This window comes from Plectropomus leopardus, chromosome 8 (assembly GCF_026936395.1).
Source record: "Plectropomus leopardus strain MGB_pleo_1.0 chromosome 8, ASM2693639v1, whole genome shotgun sequence".
In the NCBI taxonomy this organism is placed as follows: Eukaryota; Metazoa; Chordata; class Actinopteri; order Perciformes; family Serranidae; genus Plectropomus; species Plectropomus leopardus.
In genome coordinates, this window is record NC_142183.1 from 21,374,368 (window position 1) to 21,401,533 (window position 27,166).

The 27,166-nt window shown below is 38.8% G+C and overlaps 3 protein-coding genes across 6 annotated transcripts; all 3 read left to right on the forward strand.

Moving 5' to 3' along the window:
- Positions 1–117: 117 nt before the first annotated feature.
- Positions 118–15,136, forward strand: LOC121948376 (arylsulfatase I). 4 transcript variants are annotated; one of them, XM_042493768.2, is made up of 6 exons: positions 118–1,244; positions 4,075–4,177; positions 8,637–8,798; positions 9,745–10,152; positions 11,321–11,639; positions 13,478–15,136. In XM_042493768.2, the coding sequence occupies exons 5-6, from the start codon at positions 11,326–11,328 to the stop codon at positions 14,874–14,876; spliced, it is 1,713 nt and encodes a 570-aa protein (XP_042349702.1). In that variant the 5' UTR covers positions 118–1,244; positions 4,075–4,177; positions 8,637–8,798; positions 9,745–10,152; positions 11,321–11,325; the 3' UTR covers positions 14,877–15,136. The 4 variants fall into 4 exon arrangements, with proteins under 4 accessions (XP_042349702.1, XP_042349699.2, XP_087937275.1 ...); XM_042493765.2 differs by lacking the exon at positions 9,745–10,152; XM_088081149.1 differs by lacking the exon at positions 9,745–10,152 and having other exon boundaries at positions 8,640–8,798.
- Positions 15,137–17,735: 2,599 nt separating this feature from the next.
- On the forward strand, positions 17,736–22,112 carry LOC121939359 (uncharacterized). The gene is made up of 4 exons (XM_088081158.1): positions 17,736–17,892; positions 17,997–18,341; positions 21,361–21,465; positions 21,603–22,112. Exons 1-4 carry the CDS (start codon positions 17,847–17,849, stop codon positions 21,608–21,610), a joined length of 504 nt encoding a protein of 167 aa, XP_087937284.1. The 5' UTR covers positions 17,736–17,846; the 3' UTR covers positions 21,611–22,112.
- Positions 22,113–22,259: 147 nt separating this feature from the next.
- Positions 22,260–27,092, forward strand: LOC148188934 (uncharacterized). The gene is made up of 5 exons (XM_088081160.1): positions 22,260–23,394; positions 24,092–24,412; positions 24,621–24,878; positions 24,970–25,185; positions 25,358–27,092. The coding sequence occupies exons 1-5, from the start codon at positions 23,346–23,348 to the stop codon at positions 25,558–25,560; spliced, it is 1,047 nt and encodes a 348-aa protein (XP_087937286.1). The 5' UTR covers positions 22,260–23,345; the 3' UTR covers positions 25,561–27,092.
- The last annotated feature ends 74 nt before the right edge of the window (positions 27,093–27,166 follow it).

Consider the following 27,166-nt stretch of genomic DNA (forward strand, 5'->3'; position numbering starts at 1 on the left):
ATATTCATATTAAAACTGTCCACGCGCCTAACAGAGCCACACCACTCACTGAAACATGCACGTTAGCAGGCTGAACTCTGAACTCAGGATGTAGTTTCATTTACGGCTGCAATGCACCATGGGAGATGTAGTTCTTCCGCTAAACAGCCTCTGTTCAGCCATGGCACAGACCATCTTGGTCCATGCAAAATATTTGTAATTAAAATAAAGCCTTATCTAATAAGCTAATGGAAAATAAAACACAGTGATAACATAGATATCATGTAGGATATATATATATATGTATGTGTGTGTGTGTGTGTGTGTGTATATATATATTTAAGCATTAGGCTATATCACACAGGTTCCACTATTATACTGAGCAATTCAGACTTGTTTTTATTTCCACATTTTTCCTATGATTTTGGTCCATTTTAGCTCAATTTCAGCTCAGTTGCATATCCTGTCCCAGGAAGGAAGCCTGACTATGAACAGACGAGCCCCTCCCTTTAACAAGTTAAGGCCTGCACCATTTGGATGTTTTTAATCTTACAAGTGATTTTCCCAAGGGCCAATCTGATTTTACTGGAAGAGATCATAATAGTGATCTGATCTGCATTTTTGGCAGTACGTGCCTTCCTGAATACTCAAGGATGTCTCCTCAACACTTTCTGCAGAGTCTTTCATACTTTCTGTTGGTTCTACATCATTGAGACAGTCGCCACCCTCTGGACAGAAACTCAGGGACAGCAACGCCAAGCAGTAACTGATCTGATGGTGTGGGAAAAAAGCAAGTTTAAAGATTCAGCTTGTGGAATTTAGAGAGATATATTGGCAGAAAATTGAATAAAATATAATAAGTGTGTTTTCTCTAGGGTATAATACCTTAAAATGTTGTTGTTTTCGTAACTTTAGAAGGAGTCCCTTATATCTACATAGAGAGCGAGCATTTGTTTATGGAGATCACCATGTTGCACCTCCATGTTTCTACAGTAGCTGAGAAAGGACAAACCAAACACTGGCTCTACGTAGGGCCATTTGCATTTCTGCGTTTATGCACCATCCACCATAGTTGGAAGCCCATCTGCAAAGAGCAGCATTGGGAAACCACTGATTTGTGATATGAATCTGCTTTTTTCAATGTTTTTTACAGGTTGAAATCACATGATTTCAAGTTTTTTGGAGAGGAGTTGACCTCTGCGGATATTTCAGCTCACAGTGAAAACCTCCTGACCCCAAGGATCTAAAGTTATAAGAGAAAAAAGGTGAGCACACATTAACATGTAGTGAGTGAGCAGTAGCACTGACTTGTGAGGTAAAACTGCTTCATTCAGTGATTTAACTGGTGTGAATCACTTGTGTTGAATCCTCTGCAGATAATTTGGTTCCTGGTAAAACACCGCAGAGCAATACAAGCTGAAGGAATTCTAACAGGGAGAAGTTTCAACTGGTTGCAATCTGTAATTGGAATCACTAGATGCCGCTAAATCCCACTTAATCTTAAACTGAATCTTAAAGAGCGCTTATCTCTGTGATTCTTATTCTCTTAATATTTTGTTGTTTATTTAGGGTATCTATTTAACTTTTATAATTCTTTCAGTCATTGAAGCAAAATATTCTAAATGTCAGAAACATTGTGCCCACTTATTCTTGGAACCTTTAAAATGCAACCTGTCTATTCAAGAATAAAATTCACTCCTGTCCTGAATAACAAAGATCCCCTAAAATCATGGAGTGCGTTTACATGAACATGAATGACCTGTTTATGATCAGGTTTTTGGAGTATCCTGTTTATGTGTTTGAGCATTTAAACACTGTATAATGTTACTGTAACTGTATATGCAAATATGTCTGCTGGAGTACTGTGTTGAAAAAAACTATGGTGTATAAGTGGAATTAGATAGTCCAATTTCTCTGTGCTCATGTAAAGACCATATCCCAAATATGATCATAACTAGAATACACCTCATAAATGGATTATTCATGTCCATGCACCACTGCACTATATAACAAAAACTGAAGGGGGCCAGTGTTAGAGGAAGAATTTAAATCCTTTTCTTTAAGTAAAAGTTACAATACAACATAGAAATACTCCATTACAAGTTACAAGTCCCGCATTTAATCCTGAACCTAAAAGTCTTGTGTGTAGGGTTTTGTGTCATCTAGTAGCTATGGTTGCAGATTGCAACCAAATGAAACTGAGTGGGTAGGATAACTACTGTGGCTGATGGGAGAAGGCTTTTCCATGAATGGCCATATTTACAGCCAGTGCTTGTTGAGTTCTGGGACTCTGTTGAAGGGGTCCCACTCCTTATGTAGTTATAAACAGTTCTTCCTTTCAGGTTATTATAAACTAATGAAAACATACTCTGAAATATTATTTTGCATTTCTGCCAATATCACCCTAAATTCTAACCCCAAATCACTGGACTTGCAAAATTGCAACTTTGAAGATTTCAGTCCTGGTTGATTTGGCGACATCTGTAGTTACTGGTTTTAACAGCAAATATGGTATATCAACAGGTCAAAGAGTTCTGGAGGAAGTAAAACAGACTGTTGTTATTTCAATAAAGATGTTAGGCAATCATTGGCTTTTTTGCATTATTCTGTGGGCAACCCTGATCTGATTTCATGCTGCACGGAGTGTGAGTCTGCAGACAGCAGGGCGCAGTGAAAGAAGTTGATTACCTTATAAAGTTGAAGGTGTGCAGCTCTTCATCTCACCTCAGCTCACTGTGGTTGCTCCTTTTTGTTCCCCCGCTCTCTGCAATAACTCAAACCGAAAATGACCATTGTCTTTTTTTCTAATTTCATTTCACACTAAAAGTGAGAAATGAAAGCAGAGGGCCAACAGAACTCACTGGCTCCTACTTAAGGAAATAACACCAACATTATCCTGTAAGTCTTCAAATAAACCGTCTCGTCCATTCTGCCTGCCCTTTCCGTTGTTACTCTTATGGCTCTAGGTTTCTTGACTCAGCTCTGCTCTTAAATCTATCCATGCTGGAAAAACATCCTTCAACCACAGAGCCAGGCGATCCATGAGCTATCAAATCAAATTGACAACTCATACTAACTTTTTTAAAGCTGTCAGGAAGGTCACTTTCCCGTCGATCAGGTGTATTTTGGATAAAAGTGTGACTTTAATTTCAGCTAGTTGGTTTGGGAACTGAGGGTGTCTGGGCAGTGGATCTGAGAGAGCTGGTAGGGAGACCTTGGGTCAAACTGGAGGAGAGTATTGGGTAAGCGGAGGGTCAGCAGGAGCAAACGGGTGAAAGAGTCCCATTCATAGAGCAAAACCAGGAAAGGAAAGCAGTATGTATTCCAAACTCAACGTCAGTGCTCAGTGGGTCACACCAAGCTTGATTTCAGCAACTCACACACACACACACACACACACACACACACACACACAGAGCACAGGTTTGGCAAAACACGCTTTCTACGAGGCTGACTCAGCTCCTACTAGTGTTGATGGCACAGACCACCAAGGTTTTATGGTAGAATAGCAATTTATAAAATTGGAAATGTAATATTTCCTCAGCCCACTCTCCCTCTAAATATCACCACATGTTCAACTGATACGTTAAATAGCATTTTACAGAGTTCGGAGATGCAGAGGAGGCTGGGCACAACAAAAAAAGAAGCAGGACATTTCCCTCGGCTTTGATGACATGTAGTAAAAATGACTGGGATGTTTGTACAGGTTACACTTGTAAATGGCACTCTGTTTCACAGGAAATAAATCTACTTTACATTCCACACGTTTAGCAGCTCACGTCTGTGCTCACTCTGCAGGTAATTACCTACAACTACACCCAGTGAGATTTGTTATTTTTGGGGACCTTTAATGGGTTACAACCTGCCTTTTTGTTCAGTAGCAAAACTATTTTAAGTACAGTTTAAGATGTATGTTAATATCTCATTCTAAAATAATACGACTGATGGGTTCATGAATTAAAAAGCAAAAGAAAATTTAACATACACAAACACACAAAGTCCAATAGTCCAATTATTAATTCCCTTTCAGATGTTCATCCAGGTGGCTTTGCCGGAGGGTCATAATGAAGTGTTGTGTCTGGCATTCCTTACCAGGTGCTGCTGCGGATGCTCAAGAGCCAAATCAAACACACCTTTAGTCTTGGGCTGAGGCCAGCGCTGGAGCCCTGGACTCACCTGTGAGGTCCCGCCTAGTATGGTATGTTGTGATTACTTTAAAACGGCTGCAGAGAGAGGAGATGTTAGCTGAATGCAACTGGGCTGTTTATACTGATTGAAACACATCATGTTTTTTTACTAACATATTCAAACGGTTCTTTTCTTGCTCTGCAGATACTGAAAGTGGAGCTTGTGGCTGTTGAAACTGTAAACCACATCCACTGCTAGAGCAGGGCTTACCCACACCCAAATCTCATAAACCGAGAAGAACTGAGAGTAGTTGTTATGCTGTTATCATATCATCTTCATAAAGTTAAAGCTTGTACCTGCATATTTAATCAAAGTTGGATTAAGATTTGTGAGAAACATTTTTTTAAATTAGCACTAACTGCAAAACAAAACAAAGCCAGTGAATGACAGTAACTGTCACTGATCTGTTTGCACTCAGTCACTGCTCTTCATCAATCTAGACAAAGATTGCAAGTGAAGGCCAGCTGTTGGTGAGATCTCCACAGTGAACCATAGCTATGCTAGAACTAAATTTACTCACTTGTTTTTTATTTTTATTTGTTTTACTGTATTGCATCCAAAGGCCTGTGTTTCCCTGCTCAATATCCTCTCAATATGACAAAGTAAAGAATCAGTACACCCCAGAATCAGAATTATATATTTTTCTTCTTACCTGTAGTAATATTTATCAATCTATATTGTTTATTACTGAGTTGCTGAGTACTGGAGATATGTGCTGTAGAGATGTACACCTTCTCTCCAGTGTAACAGATGGCATTTGGTTGATGGTGCTCAAAGAAAGAACATACATTTCCAAAACTCTGCAGCAATTACTCCTTCTTGCAACAACCTGGTTACTCAAGATAATCCACCGACCTTGTGGTGAGAAGGTTCATGTAGGAACGCTTGTGCAACTATGTTGTGCTGCTCTTTAACTTCTGTTGAGCAACACTTGTGTCAAACACTCTGTCACAAATCAGGCTTCACAGTGGCCAACACGAAAACACAGATGGCCCTACTTTATTTAAAGCCAGTATTTTGTTTGTCCCTTCTGGACTACTGTAGTTATGTATGTCTGTTATATGTAGATATAAACAGGTCATTCTAAGGTTACAAAAATGCAACAATTCTTAGTTTCGGGTGTTTCTAAACTAATGACAACATTGTGAATATTATATTCTATTTCTGCTGATATGTCCTCCTAAATTCGACACAGTAGATCTTTAATTCCTTTCGCATGTTTTGAAAATTAGCAGAGATGGACTGTATCTGCACTCATTCATGTTTAGTTATCCCATTTATGTGGGTTCTATTGAAATTTTTTGGGGGGGGGGGGTGTTAAAATAATCACCCTTAAGAGGCATAACATAAGGCATTACAAAGAGTCTACCTGTTTCAGGGTGTGCAAGACTAAAAAACTTTGATTTTTTTTCTCTCAACTTCTGTGCTTTTGTAGGTACTGTGGTTTGCCTTTGTAGGGCAATAGTCAGTGACCCTGTTGCCCTAAAATTACCCCTGATTTGATGAACCGATGTTGAAAAAATGATGACAGACAAAAAAAGGTGGTGTTAAGCAAACTCTAGAGACAAAGGTGTTTTTGTATGTTGTGGAGGGGCGACAAGCTGAACACTCTTCTATTGAAGTGAAGGTTTTGGCTCTGGGCTTGGTGCACAGGAAGAAAGAAAACCTCCATCCAGTCTTACTCAGATTAGAAAATTGGGCAGAGAGGGGGAGTAATGTGCAGGTTTACTGGCAGTGCTGCGTTGATTAGAAAGAGCGTAGTGTTCATGGTGAAGGGGAGCAGCCGTATTCAGTAACAGCACCTCTTCCTTTAGCCAAAGCCAACATCTGGTGCCGACCGACACAGAGCAGCAGCAGCGGCAGCACCCCCAGCCTCTGCTTCCCTTTCAACTCATTATTGTATTTCTTGGTTCCCCAGTAAAAGACTTAGAAGTTGGTTGGAGCGTGACGTACAAGTGAGAAGTAGTTGTATGTATGTCTGTGTTTCTGTGTGTTTGAAGATTATGAGTTGGTTAATGAACCTAAAACACATATGAGTTTATACAGCTTTTTCATTTTCTTTGTTGTGCTTACTCTTGATCTCACTGTAAGAAAATATAACCACAGAAACAGAAAAAAAAAACAGGCCCGTTGAGAGAAGAAACATCAGCATTGTATGTTTTTGCAAACCACAGTAGATATGTTAGTATGTTTCATATGTATCATATCAATGTTTCATAGTTCTAACTACATGCAGATGAGCTGATTTTGTAATCAGGGGATTGTGAAAGGCGTGGCACTTAAACAAGACACAGCAGACCAATGTTCAAGACCAACAAATATTGTTTCCGGTGGTGTTTGTGCCACCGTACGAGGGTGTTTTTAAGCAAGACATGCTGCTTTCCTATGACATTTTAGACACCAAATGTTGATGGTTTTTAGCGAGCTGTGTGTGGCACGTACGTGCCACAGAACATGGGTGTTTTTTAGTGTTTGTGCCACTGACTGTCACTGTGTTTCTAGTGGTCATCATGCAACTTAATGTGTGTTCTTTTGTGTTTGTGCCACCAAATTGTAGTGTTTTTTAATGGATTGTCTCTGTGTTTCCAGTTTCAAATGAGACGGTGCACATGGGTGTTTTTCGCAGGCTGTCACTGTGTTGCCCGCACTGTTTTTTTTATTGTTTGTGCCACCAAATGTGGGTGTTTTTTTTAGCAGACTGTCACTGCGTTTCCAGTGGCATTTATGCCACAGAGCTTAGGTGTCTTAAGCCAAAACATTATCTTTTTTTTAACCATAACTTGTGCCAAAACCAAAAGAAGATCACAGCGGTGTTGTAACATAAGGAAAAGTAAGGCATCTTTATTTGTATAGCACATTTTACACAACAGGGCAGTTCAAAGTGTTTTACAGAGTTATAGAATACAAAACATTATAAATACATAAAGAAATGTTAAGTTTAAAAATATCTACAGAGGCTAATATTATGCAAATGTAACGTACAGTATTGTATGGTTTGCAGAAATGTACAACGCCAACATTTATTCTGAGAACAGGTTTGGAAGAAAAGTTGAATTGTTAACACAAGCTACTAGTGAAAAGCTCTCATGCATTGTTCATGAGCCCCTCTCATTACATGTAATGAGATTCTTCTAAATGAAACCATGCTTTGATTGCCTTTTATATATCCCCTTTAGCTCATGTAGTACAGAGAAAAGGAAGCTTGTTAAATTTACGATGTTCCACGACGCTCTGTTCACGTCCTCTTTGATAAGTTATAATGCACGACAAACATGCCACAATGTTCACAGGCCTATTAAGTGCAACTTTGTGCGTTTCTGAGGTAGCCTGATTGCAATGTCACATCTTTAAATCTTTATTTAGTAAAGATACATTTTCCCCTTAAAACATCTCTCTAGAAAGGCCTTATTTGATATTTATGAGCGCAGGAGAGAGTGATTAAAAAGATGAAAAGGATGAAATAAGAGTCTGAGAATGTGATCTACAGACTAAAACTGAAATTTCCACTGAGTCACAAACGGGTCAGCAACGCCAACTCAGCATGAATGGTTCATAAGACTGACCTTCTTCTTCTACTTCTTCTTCTTCTACCTGCCACGACTGCTTGGTGTGTTTAAATCGTGGTTTTTACTGGAATCAGACAGCAGAGATTTACAAGAATGCTAATGAATTAAGATATTTTTTTTTTTTTATAAATTGTTAGCTCATTTTAAGCAGCAGGGCAAGAAAAGTTATGACAAACAAATAACTGAAAATAATCCCCAGAAACCAAAAATGGTGTTTGTTCAACATTTAAGGGTCGACGAAAGCCCTACTCGTGGTGTATTGTGAGGTAACTGTTTCCATAAATACTGTCATCAAACCATTTCTTGGCTAATTCTTTATATTGGCAATATGACAAGTTCAAAAAGGGATGAGCTAAGCTGTGATATATCTGCGGTATCATCCCGTCAACATCTTTGCACGCTTTTAAGTGTGTGATGAGTATGTGGGCGCATGCTTGTGTTAATATTTATGTGTGTATGTGTGTGTGTTTCACTTGGTTTGTGTCAGTTTATGTGTGTTGTTGGTTGTGAGTGGAGTTGTTGTTGACCCGGTTAGCTGCCGCAGTTACACCTCTGACCAACAGAAAACAGATGAGTCACATCTCATAGGTGAAGCTGCCCAAAAGACCTGGACACTCTTACTTTCCTGGCAGCACGCATGCACACACGCACACACCCACACACACACACACACACACACACACACACACACACACACACACGCATGTTCAGTATTATCAAGCCCTTCAGTATGATTTCACAACATCTCTGGTTTTTGGTGGCATTTTTGTGAAGACCTACAGCTGTCCATGCCGCTCCCTCTAGGAAAGCTACATAAATAAACAACAGGGTGTAAAACTTCAGGTGCACCTCAATCATTTTTTTCTTCTCTCTCTTTCCGGACTTGACCTGCCTTAAACTCAGAAGCTCCGTTCCAAAGATGCCTTTGCTGCTGCTGCCGCTGCTGCTGGGCAAACATCCCCGGCCGCAGCTTCATGCCCTTTATGGGAGGCTCATACTTCCTTTGGCTACCCTGCGACCTCCATGCCCACATGTCTCTCCATAACCAATATCAACATTTGCAAGGTGTGATGTTTTACCTTCCAGCGTGTGTTTTTATGTGCAGGTCATGTTTCACCTCAGTGACCTTGAGTTATTTAACAGAATTAGGTGTTAAAATGACAATGATATTCTGACATATACAAAAATGAATGTACAGAAGGTGGAAATATTTGAGCCTCTTCTTCAATCAGTACAATATTTTGGGATTAAACAACAATTCCATTAAGTGTATTATGGTGTAACACAACTGACTGTGCTCGTAGCATACTTCATCAATCAGTCAGACTTTTTTGTGTAACACTGTTCATACAGGCAAAACTGTAACACAAAGTGCTTCATACAATAAACCCCCCAACCCCCACCCCCACTCTCTCTCACACACACACACACACACACACACACACACACACACAAACACACACACACACACACACACACACACACACACACACACACACACAGTAGTACACTAGCTCATGGATAAAAAACTGAAGAAACATTACCATAAAAACACCAGAGGCGGGATGAAACCTTTAGACAAAAAGGTAAAGATACAAAAATATAATCATAATAAATAAATAAAATACTCTAAAAGGTAGATAATTGGTTAATGAAGGGATAACTGCATAAAGTATAATAATAGATAAAAATGTTTAGAATAATAAATGGATATACCATCTTGTAAAACAGACTAAAATGTATAAATTGTCAATAAATAAATAGGAAACGCTGAACATTGGTTTATGTTCAGAGTGTAGGCTAACATGTCTTTCTTATCTGAGGCACATTAGGACCGTCTAATCTCACATCATGGACAATTTGAAAGACATGTATGTTGTGTCACCTCCTACACTCAATTATTAGCTATGTTGCTTAATAATACTCCTCTCTTGATCTATTCTCCTTAAAAACTAAATGTTCTGAATGTTTTTTGGGCATTGGTTGTTTTACATTTCACATCTCTCCACAGAATTTCCTTGACTCTTGGTCAAAGTTAACCTGCAGCATGATGAAGGTCTTCAGAGAACATGTTGTGGGCAGTACATTCACGGAGGAGCTGTGGCTGAGGCTGTGCAGTCCTGCTGCTCTCTGTTGACCTGCTGGGTGATTTGTAAAGTGGCTCTTTGAGGCCTGGTTGGAGATGTTATCAGAGTCTGGGAAGCCTGCTCTGTCTCTCTCCTCAGCTCTGCAGCACTCGAAAAACAGCAGGAATAGTAAGAGAGTGTTTGGGAGTGCAGTGGAGTGGAGTGGCGAACAGTGTCAGTGATTGTGTCTGTAGGGCCCCGCAGCTGCCCTCAAACTCAGATCTCCCCCACACACCGTGTTTTTCTGAGCGAGGGTCTTTCTGTGGAGTCTCTGTCATCTGCTGCTAAACCAGGTCAGATGGGAATGATTTTTTTTCTTGCTTTCTAGTAATTTGTAAACTTGGGAATGTGGTTCATTGAAATGAAATTACCATGAAACAGCATGACTGAAGAGGAAGGCGGTGTGATTGTATATTTATACAGGATTCATTATTGATGAGTCTGCCTCTATTAAACCTCACATTTAACAACTTGTGAAGCAGCTGAAGCTGATATCTCTCTCTCTATCTATCTATCTATCTATCTATCTATCTATCTATCTATCTATCTATCTATCTATCTATCTATCTATCTATGAGACCCAAAACAAATTCCACACTGCAGGATCAACATGCCAAAAAGCCTTTCTTTTCCCATTACAACACAAACTTTACAGACAAATAAGAGTAGGTCTTGCAAATGCGTGATATCTGACAGAGGTCAGATGGTAGCCTCTAGCATGTGTCAGATGGATATTGTTACATAGTTAAAGGAGGAAGCAAGTTAAGAAATGCCTTATAAATAAGGACATGCCAGTGATTAGTTCTATGCATGGACAGTGCAAGATAGCCAACCCTTGCATACAGGGAGCAATGGTGAGTAAAGGCCTTGAGATTTGTGATGAACCTTAACGCTCAGTGGCAGTGATTAAGGAGAGAAAAGCCTGAAATGAAAGCTTTGGTTTTGTTTGCAATTAAAAATATTGTATTTCTAAGTAATAATTACCATAACTACATAAAAATTAGCTGAATAAATTAATTGAAAGACTGAACTTTGCATTAAATAGATAGATAGATAAATTACAGGTTATCTACAACTTTAATAAAAGGTGCTGCTGCCTGATTCTCAGAGGATTATCCAATTTCAGCAAAAAATAAAGCACCTGGGTGCAGTAGAAATGTCTTTTCTGTCAGTGCTTTTGGGTGGCAGGGGGCTGATGTTATTTCAGTGAGGCATCAGTGAGGCGGAGTTAGTGGGACCACTGGGGAGAGTGAAATGTTTTCTAAGGAGGCTGAAACATTTTGGAGAGTCCGCCAGGATGGAGGCGTAGCTTTTCTTTGAGTGGCACATGGGTTTCTGTTTGCCGGACTGCTGTTGAGGGCTCAAAGGGTCAATTGCGACATCAGATGAGATTTAAGACTTTTCACCCTCAGCCTCTCTGCACAATGATCTGCTGACTGAAACTTTGACTTTGTGTCACAGGAAGCATGGCCACCACAGCTCTGACCGGGTTCTCTATGATGAGCCTGCTCAGCCTCGGGTACCTGACCTGGGACATGATGAGTCCCAATCAGGTGGAAAACGAGCCGGAACACGCTTTTGTTGACACCTCACCTGTCCCGCAGCCTCCGCACATCATTTTCATCATGACGGACGATCAGGGATTCAACGACATCGGCTACCACAGCTCTGACATCAGGACCCCGGCGCTGGATAAACTGGCCGCGGACGGAGTGAAGCTGGAAAGTTATTACATCCAGCCCATCTGCACCCCGTCCCGCAGCCAGCTCATCACCGGCAGGTAAATGCTCCTTTTCTTTGGATTAAAGACTGGCTAAATGATGATAACCTGTCTGTCTGCAGGTTTATTTATTTATTTTTTTTTTTACTGTTGATAGTGATAGAAAACAAATGTAGCCTTTGGCCCAACTGCTGAGTTTTTGCAGGATTTGTTTAAAAAAAAAAAAAAAAACCGCTCGATGTAATCAAATTATTTGCATTAGTGGTCGACCAATACTGGTTTTTCAGGGTCAATACCGATTATTAGTAGTTAAGACCGATAACCAATATTCGGAACTGATATGCATTTACAATAGAAATTAAAATCTCTCTGTCAATATTTAGAATTTGGAATATAATAAACTCCAAAACACAACTTGGATTGAATGCCTCTGGCAAATAAAAACTGAAACTTTCAGCATCATATACAGCAAGTTTCAAGCAACTTTTCTTTAAGAAATTCTAGTGAAATTTTTAATTAAAAAATAATACACAAAAAGAGCTCCTAGAGGTTTTACAAAATAAAAGTGCCTCTCATGCTGACACTTTCTTAGTAAAGAACACTTTTTAATAAATTAATTTTATTAGTGATCATTAAAATAAAATGCTGATACAGATAATCGGCAAAATGCCAAATATCAGCCATCTGTCGATCCCTAATTATCATAGATGTTGTTTTTTTTTACATATTAATAGACACTTCATTTTTTCATGCTTTAACTCGCAGGGCCGTAGCTCCAGATTCTTGGCCCTGTGGCTGAGTGGTCTCTGTGGGCCCCCTGTCCTTCCTGTCTTGATCTTTCTCAAGCACCTTTTGATTTTATTTTTCACAGTCATTTTGCTTTCTTTTCATTTCCTCTCTTTCTCCTTTTCTCTTTGGAAACCTGATTTCCCTTTCTTTGGGAAGGACAGGACAGTATTGCTGCTCCAGCAGCATGAGAGGTCACTCACTCAGCTTTAACTGTGTTTAGAGATCAATAGTACAGGAGTGGATCAAGCCAACTGCACCTTCAAGGGGTAAAAGGGGCCTCAGAGAGACCATTATTGTTGTATACAGTTCAGTCTTACAACCAATTTAATCAACCAATTTTGAATTAGTTATAGAATTGATTACTAAGAAATAATAAGCTGCAAACAAACAACTTATTATTCTAGGCATTTGGGCCCTGTGTAATCAGTCCCACTTTCCCCCCACTTCAACACCCCTGATAACCCCCCGATAAAGCAGAATTACTCCAATTTTGAATGGAAATGAATTTTGAATTCCTTTATCATCAACCTGAGTATGAGATCTTAGAAATATATAATTCTGATGAAATATTTCTTATTGTCATGTTTAGGCCCCTCAATATTTGGAACACAAAAGCAAAAGGAGTTTTGTTTGACACAATTTAAGACATTAACACTACAAATTGGTGGAGAGAAGGCTAAAATTGGTGCATTAAGTGTTTGATGCTTGCTTTGAAGCTCCCATTTCTTTTTATTATTATTATTTTCATTATCTTATCTGTTTATTGTATTTATTGAATGCACATTTTCTGCTAGCCCCTCTGGGTGTCACCCTAGACGCCTGCCTATTTTGCCTATCAGAAGCTCTGCCACTGGATATGCAAACAAATATTATAAAACAGCAAGAATGCAGGTGTCAAACTTTTTCACATCTCCTATGTGGCCTGTCTGTCTTTAACATTTGTTAACCACACAAAGCCGAGGGAGTAAATGGGGTCTCTCTCTCTCTCTCTCTACTTCTCTCACTTCCTGTCATATACAGGAAGTGAGTATGTATGTAATTATTTAAGCATGTGATTACTGATCGCACAGTTATCGTTCTGACAGTTTTATTAATCATTAACCATACAGGTACCAAATTCACACCGGCCTGCAGCACTCCATCATCCGTCCCCGCCAGCCCAACTGCCTGCCCTTTGACCAGGTCACCCTCCCACAGAGACTGCAGGAGCTCGGCTACTCCACCCACATGGTCGGCAAGTGGCACCTGGGCTTCTACAAGAAGGAGTGCCTGCCCACTCGCCGTGGCTTTGACACATACTTTGGCTCCTTAACAGGCAGCGTAAACTACTACACCTACGACTCCTGTGATGGCCCCGGGCGGTGTGGCTTCGACCTCCATGAGGGGGAGTCGGTCGCCTGGGGTCAGAGGGGCAAATACTCCACCCATCTCTACACACAGAGAGTCCGCAAAATCCTGGCAACCCACGACCCTCAGTCTCAGCCGCTGTTTATCTTCCTCTCCTTCCAGGCTGTTCATACACCCCTGCAGTCTCCGCGGGAGTACATCTACCCGTACCGCCAGCTGGAAAACGTGGCGCGCAGGAAGTATGCTGCTATGGTCTCAGCTGTAGATGAGGCAGTGCATAATATAACATACGCTCTCCGAAAGTATGGTTACTACCAGAACAGTGTCATCATCTTTTCTACTGACAACGGTGGCCAGCCTTTATCTGGCGGCAGTAACTGGCCGCTCAGAGGACGTAAAGGCACCTACTGGGAAGGCGGCATCCGGGGTCTGGGGTTCGTCCACAGTCCTCTGTTGAGGAAGAAAAGGAGGGTGAGTAAAGCCCTGGTGCACATCACTGACTGGTACCCCACTCTGGTGGGATTAGCAGGCGGCAATGACTCCCTGACTGAGGGGGTGGATGGGTTTGATGTCTGGGAAGCCATCAGCGAGGGGAAGGAGTCACCCAGGTTTGAGATCCTCCACAACATTGACCCTCTGTATAACCATGCACGCAGCGGCTCCCTGCAGAAAGGATATGGGATTTGGAATACAGCTGTTCAGGCCTCCATACGAGCTGGAGACTGGAAACTCCTAACAGGAGACCCCGGCTATGGAGACTGGACACCGCCACAGATGCTTCCGGGTTTCCCTGGCAGCTGGTGGAACCTGGAGCGCCATACTGAACCCCGGAAATCTCTGTGGCTTTTCAACATCTCCGGAGACCCCTACGAACGTTTTGATCTTTCTGAGCAGAGACCAGATGTTGTCAAAGAGCTGCTGGCTAGACTGGCGTACTATAATCGCACTGCAGTGCCAGTAAGGTACCCATCAGAGGACCAACGGGCTGATCCGCAACTCAATGGAGGAGCCTGGGTTCCCTGGGTGGGAGATGAGGAGGAGGACAGCTGGGACACTGTCTACCAGAAAAAGAACAAGGATTGGAAGAAGAAGCTGAAACTGTCCAAAAGCAGGTCGTTTTTCAGGAGACTCAACACTAGGATTATGTCCAACAGGATATAGAAAGGACATGACAGAAAAAAGGTTCAGAGGAGACACTCCTGAAGGTTAAGGTTATACGAAGGACAGTTCTGCTAGTGGATGAAACTTTTTTTTTTTGTTTTGAACAAGGAGCCAATCTTCTGCAAGATGCATCTGCAGTTACGAAGTTGTATCTGCAGGATGATGTTCAGTCTCTCTAGAAGAACTGATTGAAGAAAAAAATCCAAGTATCAATTCCTCCACGGGTTTGTATCAAGAATTAATAAAATGTGTTTCCCTAATCTGAATATTCTGTAATGAAAAAAAAGAACCGATTCCATCTGATGAGGTGACTTTATGACACTGATGACAAAAAGAAACCATCTGCAGCCATTTTTAACAATAATGAATATAAATGATGACTACCTCTTGTGACATGAAGCTTCATGTCTTTAATTCAAACTGCAGCTCTCAATATCTTCTACTTATTGATTGACACATTTTTATATAAAGGAGAAATAGACTTTTTTTTACTTGTTAGGAAACCATCATGACAAAAGGCTTTACTTTCAACTCTATTTATGCCAAACATCCTTTCAAAATTCGTTTTACATGAGATGTCGGGGGCTCAGGGGAGAGAGCGGGTGCCCCATGTACCGAGGCTGAGTCCTTGCCGCAGCAGTCGCGGATTAGATTCTGGCCTTGGCCCTTTGCTGCACGTCGTCCCCTCTCTCTCCCCCTTTCACACGTACTCTCTGTCCTATCAAATTAAGTCCAAAAAAGCCCCAAAAAGCATGTTTGCTGATCCCCCTGATATTAGAAGAGGGTTTCCTTCTACTTTCATTACTCGTGTTCATAAAATCTTTGAATTAAAACCATATATTGTAATTGACATAGCTGCTGTGATGCCATCCATTAGATTGTGGACTCACGTTTTGAAGCGTATAGTTGGACATTTTGGCCATTGCCATCTTTGTTTTTTGGAGCCAGAAGTGACCATATTTGGGCAAGAGGCTGGCTCTATAAAAGAGTGAGAGGTGGATCTGACTGAGAAGCTGAGGACACTATCTGCAGACAGCCCGTCACTCAAAGTGCCTCACTTTTAGATATTAGTTTAAGCATTAAAGAAATGTAAAGGTGTGAGTCATATAATAATTCGCACTGTGCAGTTGTCATAAAATTATTATTACCAAAACCCTTTTTTTTTGGTACCAGGCTGTGTGCATGTTTATTTCTGCTGTAAAGTTGGGCATTTTAACACAGGTGCAGGTTCTAGAGCCTCAGGTGGCCATAAAAGGAACAGTGTTTTTTTTTTCTTCTCTTTTAGCACTTCTGTGTTCGCTTCATTTTTCAGCCAGCTTAAGTCAGACACAAAACTCCATTATCGTTGCTCCATATCTGCGGATAAAAAAAAACCAAAACAAAAATCATCAAGACAGGTCAAAACAGAGGATCATGGTCTTGTGTTGGCTCTTCAAGTGACCCTAGCAAATCAGTGGCACCTTAATCATGTAAAAGTTGTGCACAGAAAATGTCTGCTGACCTGTAACACAGATGGGAAATTAAAAAATCAAACTTCTGCATGTGAGGATTAGAGTTCAGGTAGATCATTATGAAAATAAACTGCGCAAACTCTGACATTTTGATTAAGGGCACAGTCATTCGGATGTAAACTACTGCTAAACCACATTTTTAGGTAGTGTTGGAGCAATTTCTAGCAAGCCCTTAAAATTTCCCATATTTTTAGTCACTTGAATGCATCAGGCCTCACGATCTTCTCATTAAAGGCAGGTGTGCTGAATTAGTTGAGCAGGGAGGACACCAAGAGGATACAGTCTTCCACCACTGTGTGTTTGGTTAAATCTCACTTTTATTGTTTGATGAATTGGTCCATTGATTTAAACTTTGTTTGTGAACAGGTCTGTTTATTTTGGGGGCTTGTTTGCCTTTTTAATGTCATTTTGATGCGACAGAAAGATTATTCAGTTTAGCCTCACCTAGCAACTCTTCACACTTCCTGCAAATCAGATGACACCCCGGCACATCCTGGATCATCAAACAAGACAGCAAGTGCAACCCAGTAGAGCGAGCGACCCAGCGAGTTAGTCATATCTAACATGCTGTCTGTGGGTGGCTATTTTGAGCCTGTTCAGAAGCCACAATTGGTAGTGTGATTATTTTTTAACTTTAAATGGTTTGATTTTGTTTCTTGCAGCCATGTGCATGCACAATTCTCACTTCATTTTTCCTAGGAGATCTAGAAGCAGGACCATTTAAAAACAAAACAAAAATCACAGCTGCTTTGGCAAATGTGGTTAAAATGTTAAAACTGTCAGCAGAGAGGGACAAATAAAAAAAAAAAATCTTCACATGCAAGTATTTCCTAATAGCAGCACACTACAACTGCCCTGCAAATGCAACATGCTGTTACTCCACGTTTGGTCAAAATTGAGTAATAACACCACTATCTTACTTCCCAAGCTACTTTTAAGTCACATGCATAAATGCATGCAATAGTAAAATATTATATCACATAGACCCCCCCGAAAGTTGACTTTCAGACAAACAATTGAATGTTTGAGGAAAGAAATTGTTGGTAGATAATGCAGTTTTTCTGAGCAATCAGTGAGCTTTATCCAAATGCAGAGTGCAGTATCTGCAAGTTCTGGGAAAATGATCACCCTGAAAAAGTCCTAAAATGAAAGCTACAACCCTGCTTTCTGTTTTCAGTGTGCTTGGCAGTCTAAAAACTTTAAGCCATTTTTTCTCTTAACTTCTCTGTCCCTGTAGTCCTTACACTCTTCCTTCGCACCACAGCATACAGCCAAAGACTTGTGCTTGCACGGAGAAGTGAAACTATTAACCTCATTTCCTGCCTTCCAACTGAATATAAAACCACCACTTGAGTACTGTTTCCTGTCTCTATGTGTGACAAGTTGAGGTTCACCTTTGCTATGTTTCAGTAGCTTTAACAGTGATTACTTCATCATTTCTCTGAAGCAATAGAAGAGCATGGAGACTGTTTTTATTCTTTTATTGTTGGCTGGAGTGTCGCATGGTAAAATCCTCTGTGAAAAAGTTCAATACTTTTCGTTTTTTCAAATATGTAAAAGAAGATTTCTTTAGGCTGATTTTTGTTTAATAGCTTATGTATATTTCTAGCTTTCTTTCCAGTTGCTGACACAAAATGTAATGCCACCCAGAACGCATCCCTGTGCACTGTCACTCTCGGAGGATCCGTGTACATCCAACTGATGACCAACGCCAGCGGCCATATGCTGCAGTGTAAGAAACAGCTTTCCACTGGACTCATGAATGTGTTCTCGTTGAAGAAAGGCAGGGTGACCATACAGGAGCCTTTCAGAAACAGGACGCAGTTTTTCATCAACAACGGGACACTGAAGATTACAAACGTGGAGAGGAATGATTCAGCTCAATACACAGTAGATGTATTTTATGCAAATGGGGTCCTCCTGAGAAACATTACTGTGAAACTGGATGTTCAAGGCAAGTATTCAAAACTGTTACCTTCCAGCCTAATTGTACACAAGTTAACAACAACTGTGCTTGCAAGTAGTTTTTATAAGATCTCAAGTGAATGATTTCCTTATTTTGAGAAAACAAACTTCTTCATCTCAAGGTAACATGATAATCAACCTGTTATAACGAGAAAATAAGTTTCATTTTATTATGTTGAGAAAACAGCTTTGTTATCTCAATAACAAGATAATTACAAAAAGGTTGTTTCCTCTTATTGGGCTTCTTATTATGTTTATTAGAACATGAGTGTCATACCAGCATGGTATGACCCTAACCCTTGACAACTGTAGCAACTGATTTAAGCTAAAAATGTCAGATCAGAGTACTCGTTATTGATCAGTGCTCATGTTTTCCGGTGCACCTTTTACCATACAGGGGGCATTACCTTTGACTTCTGTGACTCTCTTTACACCTGCAGCAAGTATCTGTCCCACCTGCAGTCTTTAAGTGGAGTGATGTTGTGCACTTTAAACATTGCAAGTAACCCAATAAACATAAGTAACATAAAACTTCAGTTACTAGCCCAGGCATTTGCTTCAATCACTGAACTCAGCTGACTTATATTTGGGATGGGCCTCTAATGACTTTTTGCACAAAACTCAAAGACAGGAAATACTATCACATTGTTCTTTTAAATCTGTATCAATATTAATTGAATTGCTTTTGAAAGGCATATCAATCATGAATTAATGAATGAATGGCTACATGTCCAGACTTTCTGACCTCTTGAGGGTCATAAAGGTGAGGGTAGGGAATAAGAGCTTTTTACATCTCTTTTGTTCACCAAGCTGGTAAATCTGAACTTTTTTGGCTCATGGTTTCCGTAAAATGAACTGAACAATTGAATTGTGGAGAATCTTACTCAGCTAACGATGTCCATATTGGTGTATATTATATGTATTATATAATGACAAAAGTCTATGCTTTTATGTGTAATACAGGCAGCTTAGAATAAGCTCAGATGGTTAGCTGATGACCTGGTTGGCTTTTGAGAGGTTTGATGCATCCAAAGAAGTCCTATGAAAATAAACTGCTTCAGTGCCAATGACATCTGGACCCTTCGTCTCACTGAAACCTGCATTATTTGTAAAATGTGCCACACCCAGCTAGTAAAAGACACTCAGTGTTTAATTAGTGCTTGGCTTTTAATTAAAGTTTTACAGTAGCTTAAAGAGAGGAAACAACTGTTTGGTGATTAGGATCTCAAATTCGTTCCTCATTAGGTCCTCAGTAACTACTAATTTTTTGTGTATCTTAAAGTATTATCCAACCTTTTCTTTCGTCTTGATAATGGAAAGATTATCTCTTATCATGAGCTGTCTTGAGAAAACAAGATAACTTATATCAAAATAATAGCATTAAAAAAACAGCAAGCATGTTTATAAATGCTTTAATATTTCTATGTAAAGTTATCTAATCAAATATGTAAAGGTTAATCATTATTTGGATGGGAAAATACACAATGGCACCCATTTTTGCAGTGTAAGATAAAAGACTAAAGTAGAAAATATCAGAATCTCCTCTACAATATAAGTGCTCTGTAATGTTTCTTCCAAAAATTTCTACTTTGAAGAAATACTTAACTTCCTCAATCTGGTGACATTTTCTGTTGCTATTGGTAACATGTAGGCTACAACTTAAAGATAGTCTTGCATTGCACAGTGGCAAATTGTTCCTAAAATATTCTTAAAGTTGGATTTTCATTCAGTCACTGATTTTTATTTTTACGTTTACTGAATACATTCTGTGGGTGGCACTGATGAAAGGTGCTGTGAAAAACTGGTACTGCTAAGTGCATTTACAGGAACTGGGTGTGGTTCAAAGGGAACTATCAGTATTTCCTGCTTTGGGCCTTATTATAATTTGATATGTCTAATCTATTAGGGCATTTTTAAAGTAATCTAAGCAAGGAGTATAAACCTGCTATAATTTTCATATATACATTTTTTAAACATTTTTTTGTTGTTGTTGTCTGGCTCATGTATGTAAAACAGTCACGCAACACAAATAACAGACAAATCATACAATTAAGTGAAATCGAACCAAAAACTTTGGCTCAGTCACCTCAAATGTACGTCTTTCAGTGTATAAACCAAAAATTATACAGAATGTGTTTCTCTGTGTATCCCTCTGGGTGCTATTGTCATACTACACCTCATGCACTCGATAGGAGCAGCTGTATTTCTGATTTGTCTGTGAAATGAAGCACCTTGACACTTGTATTTGGATCTGTTTATGGAGCCCTCAACCACAGCTGGCTCTTTCTTCATAGGCAGTAAATAAAGACTGCAGGTTGTGTGCTGTTTCAAATGATTTTTGGCAGTTATTCAAATTGCTGCCACAACAAACCAGTGCACTTTCATAATTAAATTGGGTCTGCACATTACAGTTTATTTTTGTTCATGCTGCACATCAATGTCTACAGTTGACGCTGTGACCAAAATGTAACATATAACCTAAAGTGTATCTTGCGATAGATTACTCCAGCCACAATACAGCGATTCACAACTTTAAACAAATGTGGGCCAGTGGGCGTAAAGTGGGGAGCACTGGCTCCTTCCCAACTTCCTACCCCCTACTTCTGGCCCTCTTGCTCAGACCACACCCATCTTCAAAGTCAGACTTTATTTTGATCTCAGCTACACACCTGTCAAGTTTTGTGACTGTATCTTACACGGTTGTGACATTATCACATGGACAAAATCTAAAAAATAAAAATTAAAAATCAGCAGTAAGTGGTAATTCTTCCTACCTGGACCACATGTAGCCATGGTGACACACACACACACAGACTCCTGAGAGGAAAACAATATCAACTTTTGCAATGTTGTCATGGCTGGTAATAATACACGTTGCAATGCTGTACAAATTTTAAGAGTGTATAATTACTTTTAGAATAGAATAGAATAGAATAGAATAGAATATTCCTTTATTGATCCCCCATTGGGGGAAATTTCAAATGTTTTTTTTTGTGGTTTCTTCTCAGAAAACAATTTGCACATCTGGATCCTCGTCTGTTGCGCAGTGTTTGCTGTACTGATAGTGGTGTGTTGCTGTTTGTGCTGGAAAAAGAAATGTCAAAAGAAGTCAGGTAAGACTTTAAATGGCTGTTTGTCAGTAAGATAATAGCAGAATTTCTGTCAATATGTTGGTGGAAACGTCAAAGTCTTTTGTTCAGCTTTAACTGCAAAGTCATTTTGCTTTATCTTGTCTTTTGCGCATCCTCAGGTATATAACTAATAAACGCCCTGAGTTTGGACTTTTAACTGGGGCACTTATGGGCACCGAAGGGAGGACTCACAAAAGGAGCAGGACTTTTACACAAAATAGGAGCTGGAAAAGTCTTTGAAGTTTTCTTTCTGTATCTAGTGTTGAAAAAGATTTTTAATATGCAACGCTGACTTATATCAGTGAATTGCAGCAGCAGCAACTGTGTAACTATATTTGTGTGGTCACTGGTTAAAATAACTGAATGTAAATCACCATAGTTTTGATCTGCTCTTTGTTAAACATTGATTCGAGATTGTTGGTCATTATGTAAAAAAATGTAAAAAATTACAGTAACTAATCTTTATTCTTTTAAATACATGATTATTTTTTTCTCTTTTTTGATTTCATTCAGTGTCTGTGGTCTGTTTATGTTACTGTGCTTTACTCAAGTTAAACTTGGTGTGTAATATGAACTGGAATGTTTGCACTGTAGATACCAAAAATAAAACTTTGTACTATTAATCACAACATTTTTAATACAGGTTTGACTATTTCGTGACTGGACTTTTCGTTTAAAGGGAGGATGTTGCTACAAATAAATGCTGCTTTAAATGCTGGATATTGAAATTAAGTTGCATTTTAACGGTAACAATATTTTTAATAATATTAAAATAATTAAACGTTATTTATACAGCACTTTTCAAAAGTTACAACGTTAGAAAGGTAATAAAAAATAAATCAGGACTGCAATAAAATAAAATCAGGCAATTGCAACAATCCAAGTTAAAATGGAGATAAAATACCCCAAAGTAATATCAAGGTAATGCAAATAAAAAAAAGACAGGAAAATTAAGAAGCGACTTAAAAGATTTTAATGACATTTTAGTGAAAAATCATATTGATCTAAGACTTTAAAGGCTAGCAGGTAGTAGATTGCTGCATTAGTTTATTTCTTGAGGTTGGTTTGCTGATGCTGCAGTTTATTAATCATGTTGTGTTGTGACGACATCTGCAGGCTGTGTTTGGGTTTTCACTCACATCATGTCCTGGTTAACTAATAGTTGTTTACATTCACCTTCAAATGTAACTTTCCGTTGAATTTTCAGCCTGGATATAAGAGACATTTGTGTTTAATGATAGTTTCAGAGACTTCACAATTATTTTCAGTACCAATGATATATACTTTCTTGTGTATATGTACAAATTGTGAAAGTATTGAAATATCTTGTGTCAGAGATTGTAATGTTGTCTCACTTACCACACTTTGTCGAAAATATAAATATGTCGCACTGTAAAAAAATTGACATTTTGTGCATTTTAATCCTAACATCCGTATCTTACATGTGGAGAATGATTGACAAGAACATAATATATAATAGCAGAAGGTCTTTGTGGGAGAAACTGTGTTTTGTTTTTGTTTTTTCGCTTCTTTCATAGCAGAGTGCAATGACAGTTTTTCCTGGCAGAGCATTATGAAACTTAACATCTAATTTTAACTCTGCAGAACTTCAGAAACCACTTACTTGGACTTCTGTTAAAGTTTGTTTGTCGTCAGGATCCTTTTAAGGGTTTAATGATAAATGGTATGACTGAGGAACTTAATGAGGAACTGACTAGTTGGCCACAATAATCTGCTTCCTTCCTTATTTGACGCTGATGGCTTAAAGATAACTTTTCAGGCTGCTCAGTGTAAGTGTGCATGTTTGCTGTTGAATAAAGAATAAAAGTTTGTGTGGAGTCTGAACTCTGAAGTGAGGAGACATGGAAGCTGTGATCGGACTGTTGGTGATGATGATCGGAGTCTCTCATGGTGAGCTGTTTTTTAATGTGAGACATTTTATGCATCTATGGGGTCAAATCTTGTCAAAGGGTACAATTTGACATGTTCATTGTCATATTTTGCACCTCAGACACGGTCATTATCATGGCACAAATTCAGCAGATTGCCATGTTAATATTAAAACTAAAGGCTTCCTCTACTGTGATTTCTTATTTACATATGCCAGTATAATTCAAACTACAAGATGTTAGATTTATTTTTATTTCACTCATCTCTCTCAAATGCAGTACATTAAAAGGAGGATCTCACACTCAGTTTTGAAGCTAATGCTGAATTATAACTACTACCACAATAACAACATGCTGTTACAACAGAAATACAGTGTCTTCAGTAACTAAAGGTATTAAGAGGAGGGAAGTCTGTGAATGAGTCAGTAATATACAATTTTTCCTGTCACATATTTGTCTATTGTATTTAAAAAAAAATAAACAGTAAAATAATATTTTTCTGTTTTTTCACACTTTTTGTTGAAACAAATGAAATAAACATGATCTTTCTCATGTATTTAAGGGAAATTAATTGGAATTTTCAAATTAAGTTAACTTGTTTTGAACAGTTTTTGCATTCATCGTGAGTTTTTAATGACTGGGTGGGATAGACTTGATTTAAACACAAAATATTTTTGCCTTTTGCGTTTAATTTTTAAAAAAAATAAATTATTTTCCAGGTGTGGAAACCTTCTGTGATGGCAGATATGATGGAGCTCAGTGTTATGGAGCTTTTGGAGGAACTTTGGTCCTCCAGCTGATGGATAGCACCTCAGAAATATTTAGATTCCACTTGACAAAACAAACAACACGAATGCTCCTTGGGAAACAGAATCAGATTTTGTTGAATGCGTTCAGAAACAGATCATCATTTACTCCCAGCAATGGAACATTTCAGATCAATGACCTGAGCAGGAATGATGAAGGTGAATATAAACTGGAAATCTCTGATTCAAGTGGACGAATATCAGAACTGCGGACTCTACAGTTGACCATTCAAGGTAAAAAAAAAATCTTATCTGCTGGCGAATTAAGTAATATATTGATCCCCATACATGTCATATCTATTGCTAAATTACATATATATATATATCTCGTACTCAACACACAGTATATCTGTATTTACGTCTGGTTTGTTCTGTATCACAAGCTGCATTAAATAACCAAGATGCTGTAAGTATGGAAAGTCACTGAGTTTGTTTCCTTCAGTTCCTGTGTCCTCTGTTGGGCTGGTCTCTGAGTGTCTGTCCCAGGGAGAGATGAGGGTGTCCTGCTCCTCTGAGGGAGGGGACAGTCCTCAGTACAGCTGGACTCTGGATGGACGCACACTGACAGACGCTGAGCTCCTCTCTGGAAACACTGAGACAAACAGCATCACTCTGAAACAACACGTCTCAGGACATCTGCTCTGCACAGTCAGCAATCAAGTCAATAGTGTCTCGAAAGAAGAGAAGATAACCAACTGTGGTGAGTGAGACGATGGGTAGAAAACAGTTTTATGTAATTGACACTGATGATTAACTGCACATCAGTCACTGATCTGTTTCTTTTCTCACAGGCTTCATATTCATAAACTGCACCATCAATGATACAAACATAGCACAGTGGGTGTTTAAAGACAGTAACACCCTGTGTATTACAACGACAACAGCTCCTACCACTGTCAAAGAAACCTCCACTGTGGGTAAGGAGACTGACAGCACAATTAACCCCTGCACTAATATCACATCCTCCAATCAAACTGTGACTTCTCCCAGTAATGGCCCATGGTATAGTAAGTGAAAACTAACTCTGCTGCAGTGGACTCATTAGAGTCATTACCACCTTTTTTTCTTTGTCTGTCTTTATAATAAAAAAAACCCTGTAATGATTGCTAACTTAAAGATTTCTGTGTCCCTCCCTTGTGCATTTTGACATGAGATCTTTGTGTCTCTTTTTCCAAACAGATCACTCCCTGCTCATATGTGGTGTGCGAGCAGCTGTGGTAATTCTTGCTTTAATTGGGATCACTGTCTTTTTTGCCTGGAAGAAAAAGAAATACAAGATGGCTGAAGGCTCGGACGTCCAGAGAAAGATGGACCATCAAGAGAACTCTGTTATGATGGTTGAAATGAGAAGTTCTGCTTCTGAACTTTACAATAACTTGTGAAACCAACAATCTAATGTCATCTGACTCATTACAGTCAGTCACTTCACTAGTTGTCAACTTGGTGAAAGTCAGATCCTTTATATAGAATTAACTGTAACTGAGTGAAAAAGCCTCTAGAGGCCCACAGCTCTACAGCATAGTTTGTCCTAAAGCAACATATGATATGTGAATAATATTGATATTGCCATAGTGCAACTAATTTTGATGCAACATAGAAATTATTCTGCAGTAGATTTCAACATCGTCACCATCCAGTGAAAAATTTGCAATTTTCCCTGTTGTGGTTTTTGTATTTTTCAGATAAATTGAAACACAAAAACACACTGGATTATCTGGAAAAAACACAACATCAAAAAACTGTAAAAAGTTGATTTTTTTTCATATTGTACAGACACTTGTTGTATTAAAGCCCAAACTGTTTTATACATCATATATATTTATATAGCAAAAGATTGCTAAACTCTTACAGACTGAATTATATTGAATTGTGTAAATTATAAATTATATGTAAATTATAGCTTTGTAGTTTTCCTCATCTGATCACTATAACAAATGCAGCTCTGTTTTGCTTCCACATTCAAAGACTAACAATGTAATAGCGTAAAACCTTGCACAACATTCAGTGAAGAGCTTTTTTTTGGTTGCTATCTTGTTATATTTGACATGTTCGTCATTGGGCCAAGCTCATGCACAGACAACACAGCTGTTGGTTGTGCATTTACAAGGCCTTAGTGGGTTGTAAATAAATTATTATTGCCAAACCGGTGTTTTCCATACAGGAAATAAATGAGGGGTTGATTTTAAACAAAAATAGTGCGCTATGGAAAAAGACAAAATGTGTATCTTTAATTAGAAAAAAATGTCTCAGTCGTTTCAAATAACAATGTGCCAAGTTGAAATAGGCCCATGTGTTGATTTTCAGGTGATATTTGGGTAATGTAGCTCTTAAATCATATGTGTCTTCTTCTGCACGCCAAATGGTCAATTGCAATATTTTGGAAAAAAATAGCAGGCCAAGTGTTGCATACTGGGTGAGGCAAATGCTGATAACCTTTCCTTTGGAGAGAGTGACATATGTACAAAACGGGAGGCAGGATGCTTTTGAAAAGGTATGGGAACCGTTTAATTTGTTTGTGAGAGGTACAGATTGAGTAGATGGTGACGAGGAGGAATAGATACCAAGGTAAGCCTATGTGAACCTTGCAACATGCTTAATAAAATGGTTAACAAAATTTCCTTAATAATAATATGCATTTAAGATTAATGCACAAAGTGTCTTATGTTTTTCTTGGTGTTTTTTTTTTTTTTGGTTTGTTTGTTTGTTTGCTCTTGTTGTTTTTGGTTTATTTAGTACACTTTGGCAACAGTGTGTTTTTTGGCTGAAGAGGCACATTTCATGTTTTACATGTTTGATATATTAAGTTTATGTATATGTTTGTTTAGAGAAGAGCATTTACTGTAAACATATTATAAACATATATTACACATTATATAACATATATAAATAAACATAGTGTTGAAAAAATCCCATAGCTCTTACATTGGTGATTTTTTTGTGATAAACTCGCGATACTACAGTCACCTCACCATCCAATCAGAAGCCCTG

Bases quoted from the DNA above. Each gene is read 5' to 3' on its own strand.
- LOC121939359 (XM_088081158.1), top strand. From the start codon at position 17,847: ATGGAGACTGTTTTTATTCTTTTATTGTTGGCTGGAGTGTCGCATG. The intron at 17,893-17,996 runs GTAAAATCCTCT...GTATATTTCTAG, and splicing joins GTTGGCTGGAGTGTCGCATG to CTTTCTTTCCAGTTGCTGAC. The intron at 18,342-21,360 runs GCAAGTATTCAA...GTTTCTTCTCAG, and splicing joins TGTGAAACTGGATGTTCAAG to AAAACAATTTGCACATCTGG.
- LOC121948376 (XM_042493765.2), top strand. From the start codon at position 8,708: ATGCCCTTTATGGGAGGCTCATACTTCCTTTGGCTACCCTGCGACCTC. The intron at 8,799-11,320 runs GTGTGATGTTTT...TTTGTGTCACAG, and splicing joins CCAATATCAACATTTGCAAG to GAAGCATGGCCACCACAGCT. The intron at 11,640-13,477 runs GTAAATGCTCCT...TTAACCATACAG, and splicing joins AGCCAGCTCATCACCGGCAG to GTACCAAATTCACACCGGCC.
- LOC148188934 (XM_088081160.1), top strand. From the start codon at position 23,346: ATGGAAGCTGTGATCGGACTGTTGGTGATGATGATCGGAGTCTCTCAT. The intron at 23,395-24,091 runs GTGAGCTGTTTT...ATTATTTTCCAG, and splicing joins GATGATCGGAGTCTCTCATG to GTGTGGAAACCTTCTGTGAT. The intron at 25,186-25,357 runs GTAAGTGAAAAC...TTTTCCAAACAG, and splicing joins CAGTAATGGCCCATGGTATA to ATCACTCCCTGCTCATATGT.